At 36.1% G+C, this 25,135-nt stretch overlaps 1 protein-coding gene across 2 annotated transcripts in view; it reads right to left on the reverse strand.

Annotated features, from left to right (window-relative positions):
- The window catches only part of ngfrb (nerve growth factor receptor b), a 42,141-nt gene that overhangs the window by 11,753 nt on the left and 5,253 nt on the right, over positions 1–25,135 (reverse strand). For both annotated transcript variants that reach the window (XM_084134919.1, XM_084134918.1), the window contains exons 2-3: positions 19,951–20,092; positions 9,941–10,300 (exon numbers count right to left, since the gene is read on the reverse strand). In XM_084134919.1, the coding sequence (XP_083991045.1) occupies positions 9,941–10,300; positions 19,951–20,092 (502 nt within the window). The remainder of the gene's footprint in view (positions 1–9,940; positions 10,301–19,950; positions 20,093–25,135) is intronic.

The raw sequence follows: 25,135 nt of genomic DNA on the forward strand, positions 1-25,135 counted from the left end.
CAGTTATTGGTTTACATGTGCGTTACATGTATTCCAAACAAAACTTCAGCGCATGCCCAGTACACAGTTGACACGATCTGATCCAGAGAAAGTCACTGCAATGATGCCACCGTAGTTATTGCAAATATAACTTTATTTTGCCTTAGAAACTTACATTTATGTCAGAAAGAGCTGTTTAGCAAATATTTAGTAAAATTTACAGTCTCATCCACTGACCGTTTCGTAAGGCATGAGATGCAAATAAATATACAGATGTTCATATGACATAAAACATATGTAAGCTCATCACAGCACTGTATGTGCAAAATGCAAGGTATTTTTGAAACCAATTGAGAAAATAGAGAGAATCAAGCGTTTATAGGCTTATTTTCATTATTGTTATAGTTGTGGTGTGGACTCTGCTATTAGAGTAACAATGATTTTTAAAAATGTGTTCATAGTTATAATTACAGTTTTCGATCTTGGTGTAAGAAACCGCCTAGCAATGCCCTAGTAGCCACCCAGAACACCCTAGCATTGGGCTGTGGTCACTTCCAGTGTAGACAATAACTGTGTTTTCCATTTTCATCGAAGTCGCATTATAATGTTACAGAACATCCCATACAGTGTGAGCAACAAAAGAGAACAGGCCTGGGCAAAAACAGTCTCCATTCTAACACATTTTATGGCATAATAGTCTGCACGTGTGCATTACTGTAATCATGTATGCCTGTTAAAGCAAAATCAGAAAAAAAAACACACACAGACAGATAATTATTTTTCACAATCACGACTGTTTGATTGAGAAAGTCTATAATGAGAAGATGATGGTATGGAAAAAGTATTTCCTGTAAGTGAGATCTGACTGTGTCATTATGTTTATTGGGAATATACGCAGCTACATGCCTTGTCAAGCTGGAGAGGAGAGCAGAATATGTAGTGTGTTGTTCGTGTGCATGCTTGTTCTCTGCAGCAAAATGTGATACCGCTCACAAAAGGTCAGTGTGAGTAACCTGAGAGTGCAGCTGAGAAACTCCATCTCTATTATCGACCACAAACGCTTCTGTACATATGCTTTCCCCCCTCGCCACTAAATCTGTGTCTCCTCCTGATACACATCTGTCTTTTCTTCTGCTTTCCTGTTTTCAGTTCTCTTATGTTTTCATCCTTTTTTCAGATCTTTTGCTTCAACTTTTTCCTTCCTCTTTCAAATCCTTCTCTCACTATTGTTATAATCACAAGCCAGAAAATCGTACGATCTGCATCATGTCAACAGAGTCAAATTGTCCCTCTAATCACCAAGTTAACCTAGTCTAGGGTAAGTTAACAATGTCATCCACTGGTCAGAGTCAAAGCTCACTGGCAAGGAAATCTGATCTTCAATCAGTGCTTCCTACTACCTGATTTAATTAAGTGCTAATGCATAAAATCTGTTCACTGCCACTCATGATCTTTAGGGCTTCCTGTCAGTTAAAAGTCAAGAATATTTCCTTTTTCTGAGACAGATTACTTAGTGGTATTTAGACAAATAAATGTATTTTGAAATCTGTTTTGAAATAAATTTGAACTTGAAGGCTTACCAGGCCTAATGTTAACATGGTAACACTTTATTTTAAGGTGACGTAGTTACATTATTATATACTATAGCATTTCAAAGTAGTGGACATGATTTGTTAGGGATGCACATTTGAGTAATTACACAGTAACAACTTCACTTAAAAATGAAGTGTAACTATTAACACTTTTGAAATCACTTAGGGCCCTATCATACACCCGGCGCAATGCTAGTTTCAGCCCGACGCAGTTATCATTTTCACGTCCTGCGCCACATTGTTTAAATAGCAAATGCATTTGTGCCCATATGTGCACCCATGGGCGTGCTGGTCTGAAAACGTGTTCAAGCGCATTGTTGGCGCGTTGCTATTTTGAGGCAACTGAAATAGACTGCGCCATTGATCAACAAAAACCTGGTCTAAAGTCAATGGCGCAATATTTTTTTTTTTTGGTATTTAAAGGGCGTGCATTGTGTCGTGGTGCTCTCGTGAACGCGCGTTGGAGACCGATACGGAAAAGAATAAATTGTCGTTTTTATTTTTTTGGCGCACAAAAAGTATTCTCGTCGCTTCATAAAATTAAGGTTGAACCACTGTAGTCACATGGATTATTTTAACGATGTCTTTCCTACCTTTCTTAGCCTTCAAAGTGTTCATTAAATAGCTGTCAATGGAGCCCTCCCATTGGATTTCATCAAAAATATCTTAATTTGTGTTCCGAAGATGAACAAAGGTCTAATGGGTTTGGAACGACATGAGAGTGAGTAATTAATGACAGAATTTTTATTTTTGGGTGAACTATCAAGTGAATGCTATAGACGATGGCTAAATAAATCACTATAAAATAAACAAGGCGGCAACATTACAGTGGGCAAAAGATTGATTTTTGAGGCTTTTTTATGCTTGTTAAATACATTTCTACTTGTTATTTGAATAATCCTTTGAATATCTTCTTGTTTAAAAGTATAAAATAATTGCGCCCCTAAAAGATTCCTGGTTAACATGGTCTATAACCACCAGTCCGCCACTTCTCATTAACTTCACCAGCCAATGAACTTCTCTGCTTGAATGTCAGTGATGTCATCCGGACACACTCTTGCCACACAATATAGTGGGTGAACCTTGACATTGGGGTTGTGAAGGGGAAGATTGTGAGATAAAAGAATAGATGTAAATTGTTCTCAACTGAAAGGATTCTCTTGGAAACTTTGGCGACAAAAAAAAGAAAAAAAGAAAAGAAAAATTGTGTAAGAAGCTGAAATTCCACCCTGGGCATATTGGAATTTCAGTGATGTAAGTCCAGCCACAATCACAGCTATATCCCAGAGGGAGAGCAGGACAGAATGACTGGCCCAAAAGCTTCAGAAATTCATAAAGCAGAAAACTTAGCTCAGGCACACGCCAGATCGTCACCCCTGGAACCTCACATCAGGGTAAAGCATTGCGTTACCCCAGAAAACAGCCCATTGCTCTGTCCACTAATGTCATAGGGCACATGCCAGACAAGTGCAGACAGCTGGGGATGAGCAGAATGGACACACTTCATTGTCATAGGATGAGGAGGGTGGGGAAAACACAGAAAGAGACTGATTATTTCATTTCTGTCCAGTACAGACAGACGTCTCTGTTTCAAGGCATACATTGTACTAGGCAGAAATAGAGGTCAGAGTTAAAGAGTCAATATGGGTGATGATAAATCTTTAGGTTTGGATGGGAGGGAAATTGACCAATAAAGCTCCTCTGTGTGCTCTTCTTGCGTGCACACACACACACACACACACACACACACCCACACACACTGCAGTCTCATGGCCACTTACAAAAATGAATCACTAGAGAAATACATTATGAAAAGTTTCATTTTTAACATTTTATAATATCTCAAAAATCTACAAATACATCTATACAAAACTGATTAAAATTATACAAAAAGATTTAGATTTCAATTCTGAAGTTGTGGAATTATTTCATAAAATAAGTAATCCCATTAACATAAGTTGTAATAAATGGAAATATTGTCATTACTGTAATGTGAAAAAAATAATCATACTTTTTATTCTGTATTATCATGACAGTATTTGTGGTATTGCCTTTTTACTGATTCAAAATAACAGTATAACAGTAATGAGAATCACCTTCAAACGTGTTAGTGATTTTAAAGCTTAAATTTAAGTTTGAATTTAAATGAGCTTTAAATAATGGCAAAATAATTCCTGTAAAAAATAAATAAGGCAATATTACAGTCTGCGTTTTTGTTTATGATGCTTGTTCAATCAATTTGTACATAGTTTCGTTTTGATAATCTTAAACATGAAAATTATAACAAATTTATTAAGATTATTCATTATGTAAATAAATTTGTATCCTCTTGCTTTAAGTTTAATCAAGGTTCCTTTTAACTTTTAACCTTAAAATATAATTTTCAGCTTGTTGTTGTAACAGTAAGTTGTAGCATTATCTTTTCGCAACAATTAATCCCATTTCCATTCTCATTACCATAATGCAAAAATTGTCATTACTGTAATGTGAAAAAAAAAACCTATACTGTTTATGGTTTTTTTTTTGTATTGCGTTTGTATGGGTTCAAAATGATTGTATTACAGTAATGACAATTTAATGAGAATCATCAATGACAACAAAACCTTCAAAGTGAAACTTCCTGATACATTATGGTAAGAACTGTCACACTGCAAACAAAACAAAAAAAAACCTTAATTGCACAAAAAAGCTCTGTTTTCTTTGCCAAATTCTTTATTTTTTATCCTTTTGATTTTGGGGTGAAATGTGACCTTTCCTTGTAAGATTCACTCGATTTATGGGGCTCTCTGACACACACCACACACCAAGACAACTTCATGCTTTTTAATGAAATTACACGCCACTTCATTCATGGTGCCTGTTCTCACACATGACTAATCTCCCATTAGAGCAAAGAAAAAATCTGAAGATCTGGGTGCTTTCACACATGGTCCTCTTCAGGGGTCTGAGCGCTCTTGGCTCACTTGATTTTCCCGATTCGCAAAATACCCTTTCGTTTGGTCATCAGATGCCTCCATACAAATTGCACTGTTCATCACGGCTAATTCTGTTTGAAGATCTCTCCAAATTATTTGATTAACCTGTACGTTTACGTTCTTGGAGTTATTGGCGACAGAACCTGCTGCAAACGATAACAGCAACAGAGTGGCGAGCTAATGCTACAACTACGACTTCCACATTTTTTCATGAGGCTCACTGTGTTGCCATGGTTTCTATGGCAGTAAAAGCGGAAACCAAGGATAACGCGGACGTGGTGCCACTGACAGGTGCCGCGATGAGGAGGGAAGTTACACTGGTTAAAATTGCGAATTTCTCTGGATTTAAACATTGTTGGAAACATTTGGGATAATGTAAGTACACAAGTGAACAAAATATATAACATTGTTCTAGTGTTTTTTTTGTTGTTGATATTTTAATCCAAAATTCTTATATACTGTGCCTTTAAGTAGACCGAAAAGAGTCCTCTTTCAGGGGCAGGGACAGTGTGAACATAAAGAGATCATTTCTTAAAGGTGAAGTGTGTCATTTCTTGTGATGTCAAACGGAACTGAAATTTAAGTGGCCCGACTGGACTGGGAGCAAAAACACTAGAACACAGTCAGGGCCGCTTACCGTGAGAGCAGGAAGACAAAAACAAAGACAACTAAACAGGAAACAGTATAAGAGACATACAGCTTATCTCACAGTTCGCTCGCATAAATAACAACCACAACTCAGAAAGAAACCGAATGTGGCACATCAGCACCTAAAGAAGTGCAGATCTAAACATCATTCAGAATGGCTGTTCTTTCTCTTCTAAAATGTATAGCCTCTGCTCTTGGTCCGTTTCCTCATTGATGGCACAAAAGGCATTTTTTAGCCCCTCAAATGGTTGCATAGCAAAAGTCTAAAAGTGTCATGGCACTGTGGTCCTCCACAGTTTACCACCTTATATCATACTTTCCCCCGAGGGACGTTTCTTAGTTGTTAGGTCATTTGTTTGTAACATACTAAATCAGGGATGGGCAACTTCGGTCCTGGAGGGCCACTATCCTACAGAGTTTAGCTTCAACCCTAATCAAACACACCTGAACAAGCTAATCAAGGTCCTCAGGATTACTAGAAAATTACAGGCAGGTTTTCAGGGTTGGAGCTAAACTCTGTAGGACAGTGGCCTAGAGGTCTGCTACCCGACCCGAGCCCGACGGGTCCCGAAAAATGTGCGGGTTTCAGGTCGGGTTCGGGTTAATGTTTATTTATTTAGGTTTGTAACTAAGAAAAACTAAATAGGCTATATATAGTTTGCGTGCCGTGTGCTTTGCCTGCTTGCTGTGTTGTGGCGACCGGCACGCGCGAGAGAGAAAGTTGCGTGCGCAGATGTGCAATGTGTGCATAGTAGGCTACGCAGACCACAGACACACAGACTCTCTCTCTCAAATTTGAGAGAGAGAGCCTGTGTGTCTGTGGTCTGTGTAGCCTATGCACACATTGCACATTGCACATCGAGAAGAAAGAGAAAACATTGCAAAGCGAGAAGAAACCGCTCTGGATGAAATGTGAATTTTAAAACAAATTAAATGAACAACAGCAATAACTTAAATAACTTAAATAAAAGTGCTTTAAAAACGTTACAAACATTTCGTTTGTATATATATATTCAAATATATTTCAAATATATTTCTTTTGTGTATGGGAGGGCCGCTGCGCCTACATGTATTTGTTTACCGTTTCAAGCAATCATTAAATACAACATATTGCAAAAATGGTATTTATTTGCTGTGAGAAATAGAGTGGACCTCGGGTTCGGGTCGGGTTCGGGCTTAACATGTAAATGTAATTGTCGGGTCGGGTTAAATGATCGCGGGTACGGGCCGGGTTCGGGCTTCAGTTTAAAGCCCGTGCAGACCTCTACAGTGGCCCTCCAGGACCGAAGTTGCCCATCCCTGTACTAAATGGTGCTCAGCACCTGGACCAACTGCAGGACACACTGACTGAGAAATAAGAGACTTTGGAATCCACATATCCTTTCATGAAACTGTTATTTTTCCTGAATATTTAAATTGGGATGAGTCGCAGCTTGTGTGGCTTATTGTTCCAGCACTGCCACATCACCGGGACAACATTCCATGTACACCGCATAATGCTTCTTATAAACATAAGTCTGTTTTCACTTGGTTCACCTCTTGTTCCACTTCGAGAGATCTGAGTTTGGTTCTTCTAAATAGGACTCAGGTGTGAAAACCCTCAGATGGTTTATATTTCTGCAGCATCTATAGACCTTATGCGCAAGAGAAACAAGCATGCAGCCATCTTTAGAATTTTGTCTTTGAATATTATGTCTGTATATTTCTATGGCATCAGTAATTGGCTGATGAAGTGAATTTACTTATTATAGAGTAAACGAAGCATTGTAATGTTTGAAGCGGATATCACAACATATGTCAGTAGACCGGGAGGATTTTAAAACGAGCGCTTCATTTATAAATCCGTAAGATCTTACCTTCATGCTGTGAAAATACAAACCGGAAGACAGAACACAACGAGTGCAGCGCTGAAAAGGGGAGGTGCTACATAAGGTCAATAGTCTAGTAAATGTTTTAATGTTCCTGATACATATGAACATTCTTTATTTGAGACAGACACCTCACTTCATTGTAGTGGACAACAAAAACCTGAAATCAGTAGCCACCCGTGACCTATGACCTCTCACCTTCATGTTAATACCCCGGAAAGAGGTCAGACGGGGTAAAGAGAAAATCTCATGTTGATCATTGACAGATAAACATCAGGCATGCATACCTACACACACGCCTCAGCAGACAGGTATAAACTGATCCAAACCACATTATCAGTGTTTGATGTTTTTAAACGATTAGCTACTGGCAATGGCATTAATAATCTTTATTTAAAACAATTACATGTCAAACAAAATCAAGAAAAATATAGAAGTTAGAAATTTAGTTAACTGAACCACTTTTCTTTCCCAAGTTTTCCATACTAGAGTAAGTGGCGGTATAAGATTTAAGCAGCTTTAGTTATTCATATTGTTCATACTTAAGTTTGTGGATATTTAAGTTATACTTAGGTTCATAGATTTTAAGAGAAATCCCACTGTAGGTATTAAAGTAATAACATTAAGTGCAGGATGAGAATGATGATTTTGTGCTGATATGCTAATGCCTCAAATTGTGATTTGTTGAAGGGAAGTGTTCTATTAGTTTCCAAAGTGATCGGATTTGCTATTTTTTGCGTGGAGGACATATTTACAGAACAGAACATACCATAATCTGTAGGAATGAAACATTACAAAAGATAGGCTGTCTTCATTGTTTTTCTTAGACAATTAAAAGGAGAGCAAATGTAAACTTCTAATTGAGTCTTCTGTTTCCCAAATTGTCCTATTGAGAAACAAGATTTGCCAAGATATAAAGAATTTTAGGAGAAACATCTAGAACAGTTGGTTAAGCTGATAATAAAACACCTTTCTACTGAATCACAGATTGTGTCCATGCACACAGATTGCATAAAATGCTCAAAATGTATATATATATATATATATATATATATATATTGTATATATATATTGTGTGTAATGCGATAATGAGAATACATTAAGAAAGTACATTGAAAATCCATTTATGGACCCTATACTGCACTTAGTATGTTTTTTTGTAATGGCAGAACTTGGGCTGTGTACAAAGCCTCTTTCTCTGATCCACTTCTGAAAGCGTGTTAGTGGCCAGACCCAGAACAAAGCCTGTAATGTTGACTGCAGATCTTTGAATGTGATCCATTGCTCAAGATACTGTTTTAATTTTATTCACAGCTAAGTTCAGTTCAGCAATAAGATGATGAATATTAGGTTTCTGGCTACGCCAAGAGCATCTGACATTAAGCAGAGAGTTCAGTGAGCTGGGCAATCACAAAATTACTTGTCTACGTGCAAACACAACAGTGAACTGTGAATGATGCGATGATCATGAGAATTTTTTTTTTTTTGTTTCGTCATAGTTTTGTCTTTTCACAAAAAAAAATCCTTTAATTTACGTCAATATATATATATACAGTATATATATATATATATATATATATATATATATATATATATACACATACATATATTCATAATAATACTATAAAAAATTATTAAAATACATTTTAGAATGTAATTTATTCCTGTATCCCATTATAAGTGTATCATAGTTTCCACAAAAAAATATTAAGCATATTAGAATGATTTCTGAAGGATCATGTGACACTGAAGACTGGAGTAATGATGCTGAAAATTATGCTTTGATCAAAGGAATAAATTACATTTGAAAATATATTCAAACGGAAAACAACTACTTTAAATTGAAACAACATTTCACAATGCAACCGTTTTTTTTTTTCTTCAAATAAATGCAGACTTGGTGAGAATAAGAAATATCTTTCAAACACATTTTTTTAAATATCGTAATATTCCAAACATTTTACCAGTAATGTAGCTATAAACCGTTAATGAACACGCATTAAACATATGGTTTAAACAAATATTGTATACTACAGAGTTTTGGAAGTACTGTGTTGTGAAATCTTCATGCTTCGCAGATTGTTAATAATTTCTGTGTTTTGGAGACAGTTTATGATATTTCATTATGTGAAAGAAGTGAAAGATCAAATTTCATCAATATCATCAACAGCAGGTAAAACATTGGTAGGACAATAATCCGCCTTAGCAACCGCATAGGCAGCAACACAAAAAATGCAGTTACACTTTATTTTACAGTGTCTTTGTTACATATGTTACATGTACTTAACATAGTAATAACAGTAAATGATGCATAATTACATGCAACTAACCCTCAACCAAATCCTAATCCTACCCTAACCCTATAGTAAGTACATGTAATTGCTTAATATTACACAGTACTTAAAAATATAATTACACTGTAACAATGACACCTTAAAACACTGTAAAACTTTATGGTTACACTTTATTTTATGGTGTCATTGTTACAGTGTATACTTTTAAGTACTGAATAAGTACATACACTTATAGGGTTAGGATTAGCGTTTGGTTTGGTTTAGGGTTAGTTGCATGTAATTATGCATCATTTATACTTATTACTATAGTAACTACATGTAACAAGTGTAACAAGGACACTGTAAAATAAAGTGTTACCAAAAATGCTAAAAACCATCCAATAACCTGTGACCTGCATGGACAAATGTAAAAATCTAGTTGTCATAATTTGACTTTAACTGTCATCTCCAGAGAACAGAGCTGTTGTGGGCCAACACTTGGGGTCATTTTTTTGACCACTGATTTTAAAAACAATTTGTCACATTGTGTCATGAAAACCAACTATTTATAGTTTTTATTTGATTCTGATTCTCGATTGTCTTACCTTGGCAGACAGCGTCACTGAGAGGAGTGCAGCTTTCCAACTCCATGTCAGGCTGTTCGCACTGTGTGCAGGGCAGGCAGGGGTCGAAAGATGTCTCCTGGTCTGAAAACGTGTCATCCACGCACTCCTCGCACATCGTGTCACGGTCAAAACTACAGCGCATCAGCACACCCTGGCCCATAGGACACACTGTGCAGGCCTCGCAGCGCCCTGTCACGTCGCTGAGGAAAAACCCATAGTCGCAGACACACACTGCATCGTTGGCGTCAGTGCAGGGCTCCAGCATGCGCATGAGTTCAGAACATGGTGTGCAAGACTGGCACTTCTCCGTGTGGCTGAAGTTCTCAGAGAACGTTTCACCTGAAGACCAAAGAAGAAAAGGTTCAAAGACAATCTCTCTGAACATACAAAAAAAGTCTGTAGTTGTGCATTTCAGGGCTTTTACGTTAACTTAAAGTAAATCCATAGATCTGACATCTGACTTTCTGACATCATATTTGGGGAGTCTTTTGACCTCATAGTTCAAAATACACTTATATACTGCCACTGGATTTAAATATGCAAATGCTTAAGAGTCTATGATTGGATCATTATTGCAGTGATTATTATGTTTCTAGCATGTTATAAGTTTGGCAAAAGTTCTTCTAACCCTAATTGATGGAGTGCGTAACTTTTCGTTTCTTAAACAACCATGTCAGATTCAGTAGAATGTCTGTTGGGGAGCATCAAAATAAAGTGTAAAATAAACTTTCCTGTTTCCAAACAGTAGACCGTTGGCGCTTGCAACGCCAAGGTCATGGGTTCATTTCCCAGGGAAAGCAAGAACTGATAAGAGTGTAAATGTGTACCTTGAAATGCAAAGTCGCTTTGGATAAAAGCATCTGCCAAATGCATAAATGTAAATGTAAGTGTTAGCAGATATTAAGCAGACAGTCTACTAATACTCTAATGACTGGTAGTTGACATGTAGTTGCAAAGTTACTAGTGGAATATCAAAAGTGAACAATCGAATTAAATTGTTACTCCAGAATTTACACAGCAATCTATTCAAATTATAATTATATCAATTTTAAAACTACTGTGCATGGTTAAAATAATGTATCGCTTTATGGCTTAGGGTTAGTAACAATGAATAACTATTGGTACTTTGCAATAATGCAACCACAAATTTAGTATTGAGGTAATAGTTAAATAATCTCACCTGAAAAAAAAAAAAAAAATGGAGATATATATTTGTTGACCAATAATCTGAATATTGGTGGACCTTCAGTGTCTATGTCTTATGGGTCCAGTTTGGGGCTGTGGTATAAAAATATGATTTCTAAAATACTAAATGGCACCATTCTATAGAATGACATTATAATATAAAATATAAAAGTTATACTAAAACAGTGCCCCTAACATGCTTTATTGAATATTACCTTTCATGCACTGTTTGTGAATGTAAAATGTCTCCAAAGTTTTAAAAGATCAAAGTATACAATAAATTGATTTATTGTCTTATTCTGACCTGCCAGAAACGAGGCGTCAGTAATTCCAGTCTTACTTCCTGCACAAACCTATGTAGGTTTGTGACAAATTTGCATATTGCTCACCTATGGTCTTCATTGGCTGTCCATTTTAGAGTTTTAGATTTCAGAGTTTTAGAAAAAAGGATGAAAGAAAGTAATGCATTGTATTTTGACCGCATGTGTTCTCATAGATATCTAGAATCTAAATTATGATGTCAATATTGCAAAGAGTGGAGAGAAAATATCTAAATGCTGCATGGTATTGTATTCCTATCATCCATCCTATTCAGTTATATTAGAGGATAGAGGTCTAGCTATCACTAAATTATTCAGGACGCTATTTTGCTTGCGTGTGTGTGTGTGTGTGTGTGTGTGTGTCAGTGTGTGAATGCACAACCCTATAAGGCACATTGCCCCATGTATCCTATACCTTACCAAGTGTTTCAGTAAATGCCACTGGATATTCAAGGAAGCACTGACCAGACAGTGGCAGAGAGAAAGATAACACGCTAATGCCATAGTTATCCTTAGATCTATCCATCAACGTGGATGAAATGTTATTGTGTTTTTGTGCTGGACAAATAGAGTTGCACATTATGGGTTCCCCTGTGGCCTGGAGCTACTAATGGCCCTAATAATAAGGGGGTAATGTTCTGGCTTCTGGGGGCCAGTTATTGGGGCTTTATTTAGGAGACTATGATGGGTAATCTGTGCATTTCCAGCAGATGAAATCCCGTCCACTCAGCCTTTCTCCCTCTGAGTCTACTCTTCTCCTGATTCCTGTCCTCTGAGATCCATTAGCATAATGCTAGCCATCAATAATGAATGTCTATGCATTATGACAGACAACAGATGTGTGTGTGGGAGGGAGGGAGGGGGGGGGGGGGGGATTCTGATTCTGACTATACTGATTCTTATCATGAGTATAGTCATGACAATCAACATTAGTACTAAAAAAATGCTGAGGTAACATCCTGTCAATATCTTTATTTATTAATTTCCAAAAAAGGAAATCTATTCTGACCGCACATAATTCACTATTTTAGTATACAATTCTAGGGAACTATGGTCTCAAATAATTACAATTGATAATACACGTCTTCATCAGATATGAGACTGTAGTAGTGGTTTGAAGTAGTGGTCAACCGACAGGTTATTAATGGCTGATGCGATACAGATATTTAAAGAGCAGGGTGGCGAACTGCCAATATAAAGCCAAAATATAAAACATTTAATGACAGAAATCATGAAATTGCTTTTTCTAACCTGATCAAACCCTTAAAAGAGTTTTGTTAGCATAATACAGTAATATATTCAGTGTGATTAAGTGAAGTTAAATACTATTTTTAATTATACCACTTTATAATACCACAATTTTTCAAAGCAAAACTGCAGATTTTTTAAAAACTTGTAAATAATATTTAATGAAAATTCAATATAAACATTTGAAAAACTGAAAAGGTGCAATATTCATGAACAAAGCTGGTGGTTTTTGGCAAATGGGGTCTCACTTGGGAGTTGTAGAAAAACGGGCAATGGAATTGGCGAGTGGAATTTGCATGCCAAGCCACTCCCCTGCATATACGGGTATATTTAAGATGGCGACAAGCATCCACTCATTCAGATTTTTGCTTAGGGGCCGAGTGGTTGCGTACAGTGATCACTCTCTTCCAATTCCCTCACAAAGAGCGTTTCCTGATCTAAAAGAGAGGAGATCTCTCTTGCTGGAGAGAAAGCGCATTCAGCAGTGTTGCGCCTTCGAGCCAGTGCACAGTTAAAGGGTTAGTTCCCCCAAAAATGAAAATTACCCTATAATTTACCCTCAAACCATCCTAGGTCAATATGACTTACTTCTTTCAGCAAAACACAATTGGAGTTATATTAAAAAATATCCTGGCTCTTCCAAGCTTTATAATAGGAGTGAATAGTAACTTCAGTAACTTTTAGTAAGCCCAAAAAAGCACATCCATCCATCATAAAAGTAATCCGTACGGCTCCAGTGGGTAAATAAAGGCCTTCTTAAGCAATGTGTTTTTGTAAGAAAAATATCCATATTTTAACTTTATAACCTTTTGGTCCAATGTATTTGGCGACTGGGAAAACCACTTAATGTTGAACTCAGCCCCAATCCATTAATGGCTTTTTTTTTGGTACTCTACTATACACTGGTTCCTCTCTAGCCCCATTGCTCAAGTGGTCGCTTTTACTAGTCTATTAGCCAGAAGGTATATTCTCCTTAAATAGAGGTGTGCTGCTTCCCCTACTTACAATAGATGGATGCAAAGCATATTCTACATTAAATTAGAGAAATTAAGGTTCATGCTTTGGGGTTCCCTTAAACCCTTCAGGAACACCTAGGATCCGTTCTTGAATTTTATTAAAGGCTTGCTCTGCCCCCTGATCTGGACTCAGATACTATTTAACACTGAATGTCTCTTTCATGTCTCTTTACCTTCAAGAACCTTTTAACCAGTACAGTCAATGTGTGGGGTGGGACTTTTCCTACATTATTTCTAGGGATGTTGATTTTTAGAAGGCAGCTGTGTGACTCTGAGATGGTGAATGGGAACATGGTTTGTGTAACATTAGAAACACATTATTAGCTGTTTGAAAACGTAGTCAAGCCAAAGGCTAATCATATCAATACAAAGTTCTTTCATGAAACTCTAGATGGTGCAGACTCATACTGTAGGTCCTTAACCCAATCTGCATGCAATTACATCATTCTCTATAGGGCACAGCTAAATGGTTCCTGCTGTATTAGTACCCAATGAGCTTGCTGCTCAACATTCAAATTCTTGCCTATTTTTTGCTGTATCAGTTTGCAGCTCGCTTTCAGAAACCCTCCACCTTCCCCAGCTCCACCTGTATAGATCTGCTACAGGGGTGATTCATGTATGCTTGTACAGCAGCAGCATGTCTTGCTTGCTCATGCATGTCGTGAGTATGTTGTGTGTATTGGCAGTGACAAGTTCAATATGGATTATGTATAGCCAAGAAAGCACAGAAAGATCTCTCCCTTTACAATCACTCACCTCAGTTTGCGATCTCACAAAGTTCTGTTATAATCAATAAAGTTGTCTACACTGCACAATGAATCTCTTATTTACTTCGTGTCTATACTTTGTTAATGAAAGTATTCACGGGCGTGCAGAACTCAGCACTGAACAAAAACTACTGCGTTTTGAGCGGTGAGTGGATTCTGACTAAATTAAACGCCCCTGATTGGCCACTGCGTTCAAGAGATCAACAAACATGTCTGTGATTGGCTACATTTCCCATCGCTGCAAAAACACACTGTAAATTGAAACATTTGACATTCTCCATAGCAAATACGCACTGGAGTGTTTACCAAATCGAGATATATATATTCAGCTGCAGAACCGCAGCGCCCCCGCGGTTTCAAATCAGCAGTCACAGGACAGAAGTGAGGGGCAGAGTCTATAGGCTACATGTAATTTTCTTTTATTAAATATGAGCTATTTTTCCCTGGATTTTAATCAGATCAGTATCTACAATATTTAACAGCAATACTTAATAAAATACTAAATAAATTCCCTTTCTGTTCATACATGCATAAGATGATGTAGCCTACAATGAACAGTATTTCTTTTTAAGAATCATATTAATGAATAATACAAACAATATTTTTTTGTTAGTTCATACTGCTAAAACTAATGAAACTAATGAGAACAAATACTTGTAACTTTTTTTAATCTTGAAAATATATGAATCAATGTGTATTGTATTGTAAAATGTTTCCCATTTGACTGTATTATGGTCCTTCATGTTCATGTTGTTACAAATAGCACTTAAATAGCACTTATTTTTCCAGTGGAAGTGGAATGCAGGGGTTTTGTCACCACATCCACAACCAGTCTACTGAGGGAAATGGGGTTTAGGAGTCGTTCTCTCCAACAAGCAATCAAGTCCCTGTCGAATACAGTGGAAAGAAGCAGCAATTGACTGTGGATTAAAATGAATGACATCAACTTGGCGGCAAGATCAGACGGGAGGATATAGAGTTGAGGGGGGTGTATGTGGGAAGCCAGGTGTCACCATCAAGCCCTCTGGAGATGTTGTGGGTCAACGAAACATCCATGGAGGAGGGTGCTCACCTGATGACCCCAATGATATTCCTACCCTCCCTTGTACCACTCGAATCTCACTGCTTACATCAAGTATGCCAACTTTCCACATGGAAGTCCTATTAGCTCTATAAAGACACAGAGGCATGGGCATTCTATGTCAAATATACTGTATTTATCCATATGAAATTCAAAATAAACATTTAATGCAAAGCCTTAAACAAGTGAAATGTTAATTTCTCTATGAAAAAGAATAAGAAATTTGACAACAGAACAAGCATGACAGAGAATGCAGTGAGTAGTTGTCTGTAATATAGCATGCAATACAATGGGCTTTAAAGTCATTAGTTTTCGTTGAGTCTTTATTTAAGATTATTTTGTTGTAGAAATAAGGGCTGGGTAAAAAATATAGATTTCTCGATTTTAACCGATTCTCATTTTTACGAACCGATATCGATTCTTAAATCCCAAGAATTGATTAGGCTAGTCATCCTGTTTTCAGTTGATGAATGAATGGAACATTGTAGCGTGCATCCCATACAATAATATTTGTGCTTTGTTAGTTACTATTGATATGAAACAAAGTCTCAGATTTCAAATTACGTCCATTTTCTTACGAAAATCAAAAACTTAAATACCGTTTTGGCGCTGTGGCGTGAGATCTTTCTGGCGCAGCTCTGCTCAAGAGAAGCAGCAGCGTGGAGTGCACATGATCTTCGCTTACGCCTTAATAATACCAGTTACAATGCGAAATAAACATGAATGAGCATCTGAAAGTGTGTTAAAAGATAGAGTACAACTAATCGAAATCCGTATCATGTCACATGAAAACGCTCAATCAGTGTTTCAACCGTGGAAAGACGTCAGTAAAACAGCTTGTAAACAATGTAATGTAACGTCACATTTACCTCAGAAAAACCATATCCAGTGACCATAAACTCGTTAGTCAGCAAGAAAAATTAACTCTAGAGAGGAGAATTTTGCTAAATATTTGCACCATATTACATATTCATTATAATTTTTAATGTTCTTCAATATTTAATGCATGCTTGAATAAATCTGGAAAGTTTTTATGACAGCCACCATTTAAATGTTTATATTTCATATAACTTTATTATTATAAAAATAAATAAAAGTGTAATTTAAGTGTTTGTATACAAATCAGTTAATTTTTACCTTCAATATTATATTAGGCTAATGAAGCCTAGTAGGCTACAACTGACTCCCATAATTTACAGCATTAGTTAAGAGATTTGTTTTCCTTGAGAAAATTTGCCATGTATCCAAAATAATCAATATTGAATCGAATCTGAATCAAAATCGAATCGAATTGTGAAATTTGTGTCAATACCCAGCCATAGAAATAATGATGTTTGATTTGAATTTCATGTTTAAATACAGTAAGCTATTTGACATTAAATACGTCACATACTCTGTCTTAAGGTATTATTTGTGATGACGAACATAATATCACATAATGCATTCAAATGGAAAACACTTTACAACACAGTTACACATTTATTAATAGTTTATTTTTTTTAAATCAAAATAAAGTTGTATATCATTGAACTAACAATTAACTTGTGTTTGTATTAACTTCAAACATGATTAAAAGCCAATGTTTTAAAATATTGCTCATTGTACAAAGTGTCTTCATTTAAAATTATTGTTGTTAAATATCGAAATCCTCGTGAAAATTGCTTATATCTTAAACACACACACAAAAAAACATTTACATGAATAAGCGCCAGTGCGCCACCCGTTCACTTCCGTTCTGTGGCTGCTGGTCTAAAACTGCTGGTTCTGCAGTTCTGCAGCTTGACACTATTGACCAAATATTTTTCGTGTTATGTACAGCTGTACTATTGCTCTGCTAGTTGAGCCTTCACACTTTTGAGTGGAGGCGGGGACAAATTTGCATATTGATGAATCGAGTATATTAAATGAAGTAAGAGTGAAGAGCTACATTCAAGCTATTTTAAGGCATGAAGAAATTATTTTCACAGGAAAAAACTTTCAAAAACTTTTCAAAGATGAGTTTTAAGGGATAAAATGATTAACTGCTTTAAAGGTGCCGTAGGTGATTCTCTGCAGAAACATTTTTTGTTATGCTGGTTGAAAGTTTTCCCATATCCTGATAGCAATCACTCTGTTAAGCGGTCTAAATGTATTTTTATAAATATATATCATCTGTAGAAGGCATAGTAGGACCATAAAATGTTCGTTCAATCGTTGCGTTCGGTCCGAACGGTCCTATAGCATGTGTTCCTTGTCGGTCAACACACGTCTTTTTCTCAAGAGAACCCAAACTATACTTCAATCATAACGACTTTATCTTATTTAACTTAGCCACGACACTGTTTTAGAGTAACCTATCAGCATTAAGCACTGAATGAAGAACACAAGTCTGCTAAATACTGAAGCAAAGGAGTCTTCTGAATTCTTCTACAGTCCAGTAATGGGAGAATGTGGTGACAACTGCAAGTAAACAGAAGGCAGATGAAGGTAAAAAAAAATCTCCCTACAGTCAGTAATGTTAAGTGGACGTTAAGTGGGTGGGGCCTATCCACTTTAAAAAGCCACCTATAAATATATTGTTATTGCACTGTAGTGCAACGGGCCAGAATCACGCCATTGGTTAAGACAATGTCGCTGTGTTGGGTTGGACAGGATGCTCATTGTATTTTTTTTTTCTTTTCTTTTTATAAACTATGAGAACGTCAAATGGTGAACAAACACACCTGGTTCTTTCACATTACACAGCACTTGTGTGTTAGGAATTAATATGAGCCGGTTAACGAAAATTTTCATATCTTAAACATCTGTTTTCATCCCAAATGCTACTTTTACATGTCAACACTTTATTGCTGATGTGCTGTCAAGTGGCATTAGATGACTTATGTGGCTGTGAAAAGAACAGTTTGGAGTTTTCAACATGTAACTGTTAAAGTTGATGGATGAGGAACGCAGGTCCCAGCACAGGCCCTTAGGGAAGGCCTGACAAAGAGATGGAAATTACTGATGGAAGAATGTTTAGGGTTGTAGAGAATGACAGGAGGATGGTGGGTCTAATGTTGAGGGGTCTTGGTGGACATGCCTTTCCCTGACCTTCACCCAAGGCTACTAATTATTAACAAAAAAAGAAAGCACAGAACTCAAAAGTAGGTTCGTTTAGATTATCTGTCAATGTGATAATATGTTGAACAAACCATTTATATGCTAATATCCCATAGGTAAGAAAATCACAATTGAAATCTATTTAATGTCTCCTGGAAGTCTCTGACTTCTCTGATTTTCTCCCAAGAAAAAGAACCCAGTAATATCAATCATGTGTCTCTAGGGATCCGTTTCAGAAGGGATCTCAGAAGGGTCTTAATGTAGGTCAACAATTGTCTCATTTGTGTCTACTATTATTTCTCCAAAAGCACTTTAAAAAAAGCACAACATTTTCATCATTTACAAATTATTTATTAGCTTTCACTTTCAGTAAAAAAAACACCATGAATTTTGCAATGTCCAGAGATCCACATGATCAATGTCCCAAATTAGATACGCGATCTACAAATCAATACCTCTTATTGTGACAACTTTAAAATGTCTCAAAACAAAAAAATTCTATTTATTGTGAGAGATATTGTTCTGTTTATGTAAAAGACATTAGACTTTTGGACCTCACTGAAGTTATCAATGCATGAATTAAACATAAATGAGAACTCCAGAGAGGGCAGAGAGAATGTTTCTTAACATACTTAAATACACTTATAATAATGTCAAATTAAAAGTTTTACCTTAAAGTATTTATATAAAAATGTATATACATGTTTATATATATATATATATATATAGTATGATTTTTTTAAGGAGCTATGAATCTCTACAAAAATACATACTAAAGGATGACTATTTTTGGTCACATTTCTGGCTAATCGTTCTTTATTTCCATTCTCTCCTCCTATCTTGTCTTGTTCAGCTGGGTCATGCAAGCAGACGTGTGGGAGATCATTTTGGAAGTGGTGGGATTCTGGCAGGCTCTGGACCAGGACTTTGGCTCAGGACCAGCTTACAGTATGTAAATAAAAAAAGTCCAACTCCCAAACCTCGTACAAACACTCTGTAACGTGACCCTGCCAGTGCAACAAACAACAATGTACCACAGGATTTTGCCTTAATTACTCTCACTTACAGCAGTGAGTGGCTGAAAACACCCAGATTGGTCTCTAAGCACTCCAGACAATGTTTTGTCAAGTCTCATTTCCTAAAAGCATTTCCCCTTTAACTACTAATTACCATTCACAGCTCAAAAGCCCTTTGCCTCCCCTCAAGTGAGAGTTCAGCACAGGAAATGGCATTTTAAATAAGACAGCTGCTTCATTTTAGCAACACTGCGGCCAACATCTCTGTGGATACTCACTGTCAAGACATGGTTCACACTCTGTCTGTGTCGCTCCGCAGGGCTTCTTCATTCCCTCCCCGGGTTGGCATTGTTTGCAGCACTCTCCGCTGACTGTGAACGCCCCTGAAGGACACGAGTCCTGTGAAGAAAAGACATTCCCCTATAGAGAGAAAGAGGACAATGAAATTAAAATATACATTTTCTAAATGGATTTTATAGATCTTATTGTGAATAATTCATCTATGTATGCATTTCATTTTCAAAAAATTACATTTGTATGTATGTCACAATATGGAAGAAAATTAGAAAAATATATTTTGTGTAAATACAGAAATAAAAATAAAAATTTCATCTGATGAACGCATTTAAAATGTGCACTTATGGCGTGTACAAATTTGTGTCCAATTAAATGCTCTAGAATGAGGATGTCCCTCTCTCTAAAGGTGAGGTCGCATTTACCTTTGTACGTCAACATTTTACAGCCGAAATTAAGTCATATCAATAGGAATCCACACGATCGAGAATTCTGCATGAGGAACACATGACGCAAACATTTCTCCACGCAGATTACACTACGAATGCCTGTTTGTTGAACTTTTAACATGCAAATTCGCAAACATACAGCTGCTTGGTTCGGAAGTGACCACTAATCGCTACACAACTGATATTGAACCTACTTAGTGAAGTTTTGTGTGACTGCACCATAATACTGTACCACCAGCCTCTAACTAGCAAGTAGCAAAAGCATATTACATGGCTGCAACATTATCTAAAGTTTATTGGCTGTTCTTTAAAAAAGGGACAATCACTTTGATGTGGTGAAAATCAAGCTTTTAATGTTGTTTATAGGTCTATGTGGTGTTTTTAATATACTTTAAGACAAATCATGTGCAAATTCAAAAGTCAACACTATTGCATTGCAACACAGTATTTTCTCCTTAAAACAGCAGTGAAGCAACTAGTCTCATCTGTCAAATCACTGGTGTTTTTCTGACGTCACAAACTACCTTGTAACCAATCACGTCAACGTGATCGTCAACGAGTGGATCTCTGAGCTGGTGTGAGTGAGTGGAGGCAGGGCTCATTTGCATATTCATAGAACTGTGTATATTAAATGAGGCAAGGGTGAAGAGTTACATTCAAGCTATTTTAAGGCATGACTGATTTTTTATTTTTTTATGTTTTTCAAGGAAAAAAATTTAAATATGTAATTTTGGTGATTAAATGTGAGTTTTAAGGGATACAGTGAATGACTACAGGGGGACTTTAAGCCATTTCATTAAGTCGTAAAGAATCTAACACTATAGTACTGTTACTTTGAGTGGCCTGACATGTCAGCTTTTGGATCAACCAATGGCATATGTTTAGGGAGGGACTTCCTGTTTGTTTTAGCTAACAAACAATATTACAGCTATACAACTTGAGAGAAATAAAGCAATATAGGGAAACATTTTGAAAAAGCCTGCAGATGTAGATACAGACATGAACCGTACAGAATTTTCCACTCCTATGTAGTGTCTATCTCCAGGGGATGCAATCCCAGAAGCTGACAACTTTTCCCACACAGACTCAGAGCCAAAAATACTATTTATATAACAATGTAGCAAAACCTATTTAGTCTTGGTAATATCTGATGATGCCTATCAACAGAATTACTTTAGAGAAATCAAAGAGTTTCAAAAGGGAATACATGCATTTTACTAGAAAATCTTCATGGTACATTTAACCTTAATTCAATTCTCCGAAAACTTTCGTTTGAACATCTAACTGAATGATTGACAGGTACAGCCAAAGAATGGCAGCTGATCAGGGCATCTGTCTTTCAAAGCATGTCTTCTGTCTAAAGATTTGTATTTACGTTCACAAGATAAAATAGCAGATAATTTATGATGCCTGTAAGTCATTCTTGGAAATCTCTATTTTGTTATCAAATTTAAAAATCGCAATTACAACGTGATGTGCGTTTGATTTTAGCTGAAATTAAATTGATGTGAAAAATTGCTTTCTTTTACTGATGAATATAGGCTTTGGCACTAGTGCAGCAAAATGAAAAGCAATGGATGCACATCAGGGGTCTCATTCGTGAAACGTGAGCAGAATACATTTCTGTGGTAATCGTTTGTAAAATTAGTGCTTTGTGGAAGCTAACCCTCAGAGTAAAAAAAAAAAAAAAGTAGGTAATTATGACTTTATATCTTATAAATAAAGATATAAGATATTTATATAAATTACAATTTATATCTAAATTGTAACTTTAAATCTTATAATTGCAACTTCATATCTCTTAAATGTAATTTTTGTTTCACATAATTGTGACTTAATATCTCGCAAATGTAACTTAATATATCACAATGTAATTTTGTATCTCACAATTGCAACTTTTTCATCTCTAAGTCATTCTTGGTACACAAATCCATACTTTGTTCTCAAAATTACCTACTACGTTGTGATTTTGGCTAAAAAACTGACATGAACATTTATTTTTCTAACTGATAAATATAGGTTTTGGCCAAAAGAATGGGATGCTCATTATGGGCCTCATTCGTGAAACGTGAGCAGAATGCATTTCTGTGGTAAATTTGTGCTTTTAATTCTATGTAAGCCTGTTTCTGCCTCAGAGTAAAAACAAAATTGTGACTTTAAACTTTAGTTTGCCTGGCAATATTTTAATGATGGTTTTACATCGGTTATTAATAAGCATGCACCATTTAAGAAATTTAGAGTTAAAGGCAGGGACAACCCTTGGTTTTCCGCTGCATTGTCTGTTCTCATACGCGAGCGGGATGCTGCTTGGGCAAAAGCTAGTTCTGACTGGATTTGTTTTAGACAGCTTCAAAAAAGATGTACAGTCGCCATTAGGAAAGCTAAAGCTGATTATTTTATTGCAAAAACTACTACAAATTTAAATAATCCCAAAAAATTTTGGCAGAATATAAAGTACATACCGGGTAACAAAAATTCCTCTAATTTTCCTTCATGTATAAATACGGATTCTACCGGTATATCTGATAGAGAGCAAATGCTTAAGTATTTTATTGCCTCTGGGTCATCATTTGAGTCACAAAATCTTATGCAAAATCTCTACGCTCAGATTTTGATTTTGTTAGTGCAGAAACTTATTTTAAAAAGGAGGAGTTCACTTTTGAACATATCAAGAGTTTCGATGTCCATAAAGCACTTAAATCGCTTGATATAAATAAATCACCAGGCCCTGATTGTGTGAAACCTATGTATTTGAAATTAGCAGCTGATATTATTTCAACCCCCTTAACTTATCTTTTTAATCTTTCACTAGATACTGGTGTTATCCCGGAAATTTGGAAATCAGCTTTTGTTGTTCCCTTATTGAAAGGGGGAGATCCCACTATATTAGATAATTAAAGGCCAATCTCAGTTTTGTGTCCTATCAAAAAAAATTGAAAGTCTTATTAGTGACCAGTTGACCTGTTATTTGAATGTAAACAAAGTAATCAATAATAATCAATCAATCAGGGTTTCGTAAAAAACATAGTACCACAACAGCCGTTCTGAAAGTTTTAAATGATATTGTGGAATCAGTGGGATGAAGGTGATTATTGCGCTTCCCTTTTTATTGATTTATCTAAGGCTTTCGACACAGTGGATCATGAAATATTGTTGCAAAGACTAGAGAGTGTTGGTTTATCAAATCATGATATTTTCTGGTTTAAAAATTATTTAAGTGAAAGAACTCAATGTGTTCAGGCTGAAGGTAAACATTCTATTGGAGATTGTTAAAGGTGTTCCCCAAGGATCTGTGTTGGGGCCTCTTTTATTTACTATCTACATAAATAGTCTTGATTGTGATATTCAGGATGCAAATTTTCACTTTTATGCAGATGACACAGTCATGTGGTGCACCTTCTAAACAGCAAGCCTTGCTTAAGCTTCAAATGGCTTTTGATGCCATTCAATCACGGCTTCGCTTCATACACTAAAACTTGTTTTGAATGCTGATAAAACCAAGCTTATTTTATTTTCAAGCTCGAAAAAGGTAGTAGACAATCTTATTCCTCTCCAGACTTAACAAGGTAATGTGATTGAGTTAGTAAAAGAGTATAAATATCTTGGCATCATTGTTGATGATACATTATCTTTTAGCTCTCACTTAACTCAATTAAAGAAAAAAAGAAAAAAAAAGCTTGGGTTTTATTTTAGAAACACGTTTTGTTTTTCATTTAATGTAAGAAAGAGGTTAGTGATGTGGTGTATCAATTTGCTCCTTCTTATGTTCTCTCTTTTTTGGATGCCGTTTATCATAGCGCTTTAAGATTTATATCAGATTGTAAACCTTTAACTCATCATTGCACTTTGTATAACAGAGTAGCCTGGCCCTCTCTGTCCATTAGAAGGAAAATGCACTGTTACCTAATTATTTATAATACTATTCTGGGGTTGTTGCCTTCGTATCTAGGTTGTCTTATTCAACAGAAAAGTGTTGGGAAATATTCCCTCCGGTCTGAAAATTGTTATACTCTTTCTGTTCCATTTGTCAGAACTAAACTGACTAAATCATATTAATCATATAAAACTAAATCATATAAATCTTGCAACTGTAACTTTAATTCTTATAATTGTGACATATCTCCCAATTGCAATTTTTGTATCTCATAATTGCGGCATCATATTTTGCAAATGTGAGTTTATATCTTGCAGTTGCGACATTTTGTCTCGTAATGGCAACTTTATATCTCAAAGTGTAACTTTTATTTTTTATTTACTTTTCATTTTACTTTTTGAGACAGTTTAATGCTTATGTAAAAAAAAAAATCAGAAATGCTTTATGTGTTTTATTATTCTCTTGATGAGAAATGGTATTTTCCCACTTCCAAATCTCACATTGTCATGCCAGTCATGTGCGCATCACATAAATACGATATTTCCAACATCACTTGAAGGCAACATAAGCCTCATACTGATGCAGCTGTTGCATGGTTGATGGGTGTAACATGAATGTCAAAAGGTGATTGGCTGGCTGTCAGAGTAACGACGTTAAACACAGGTGTGTGGAATGACGTTTAAAAGAGTGAGAAGAAAGACAGAGATAAAATGAAAGAGAGATTGAGATGAGTCCCTCAAGGCATTTGTGAGTCAGCTGGAGAAGTGACAGAGATGAGTGAAAAAAAAGAGGAGGTTGGGTAAGCACAAATTAACATTCCCTTCGTTTCTACCTGTCCCTCACATT

The sequence above is a fragment of the Abramis brama genome (assembly GCF_963993115.1).
Source record: "Abramis brama genome assembly, chromosome: 14".
Classification (NCBI taxonomy): Eukaryota; Metazoa; Chordata; class Actinopteri; order Cypriniformes; family Leuciscidae; genus Abramis; species Abramis brama.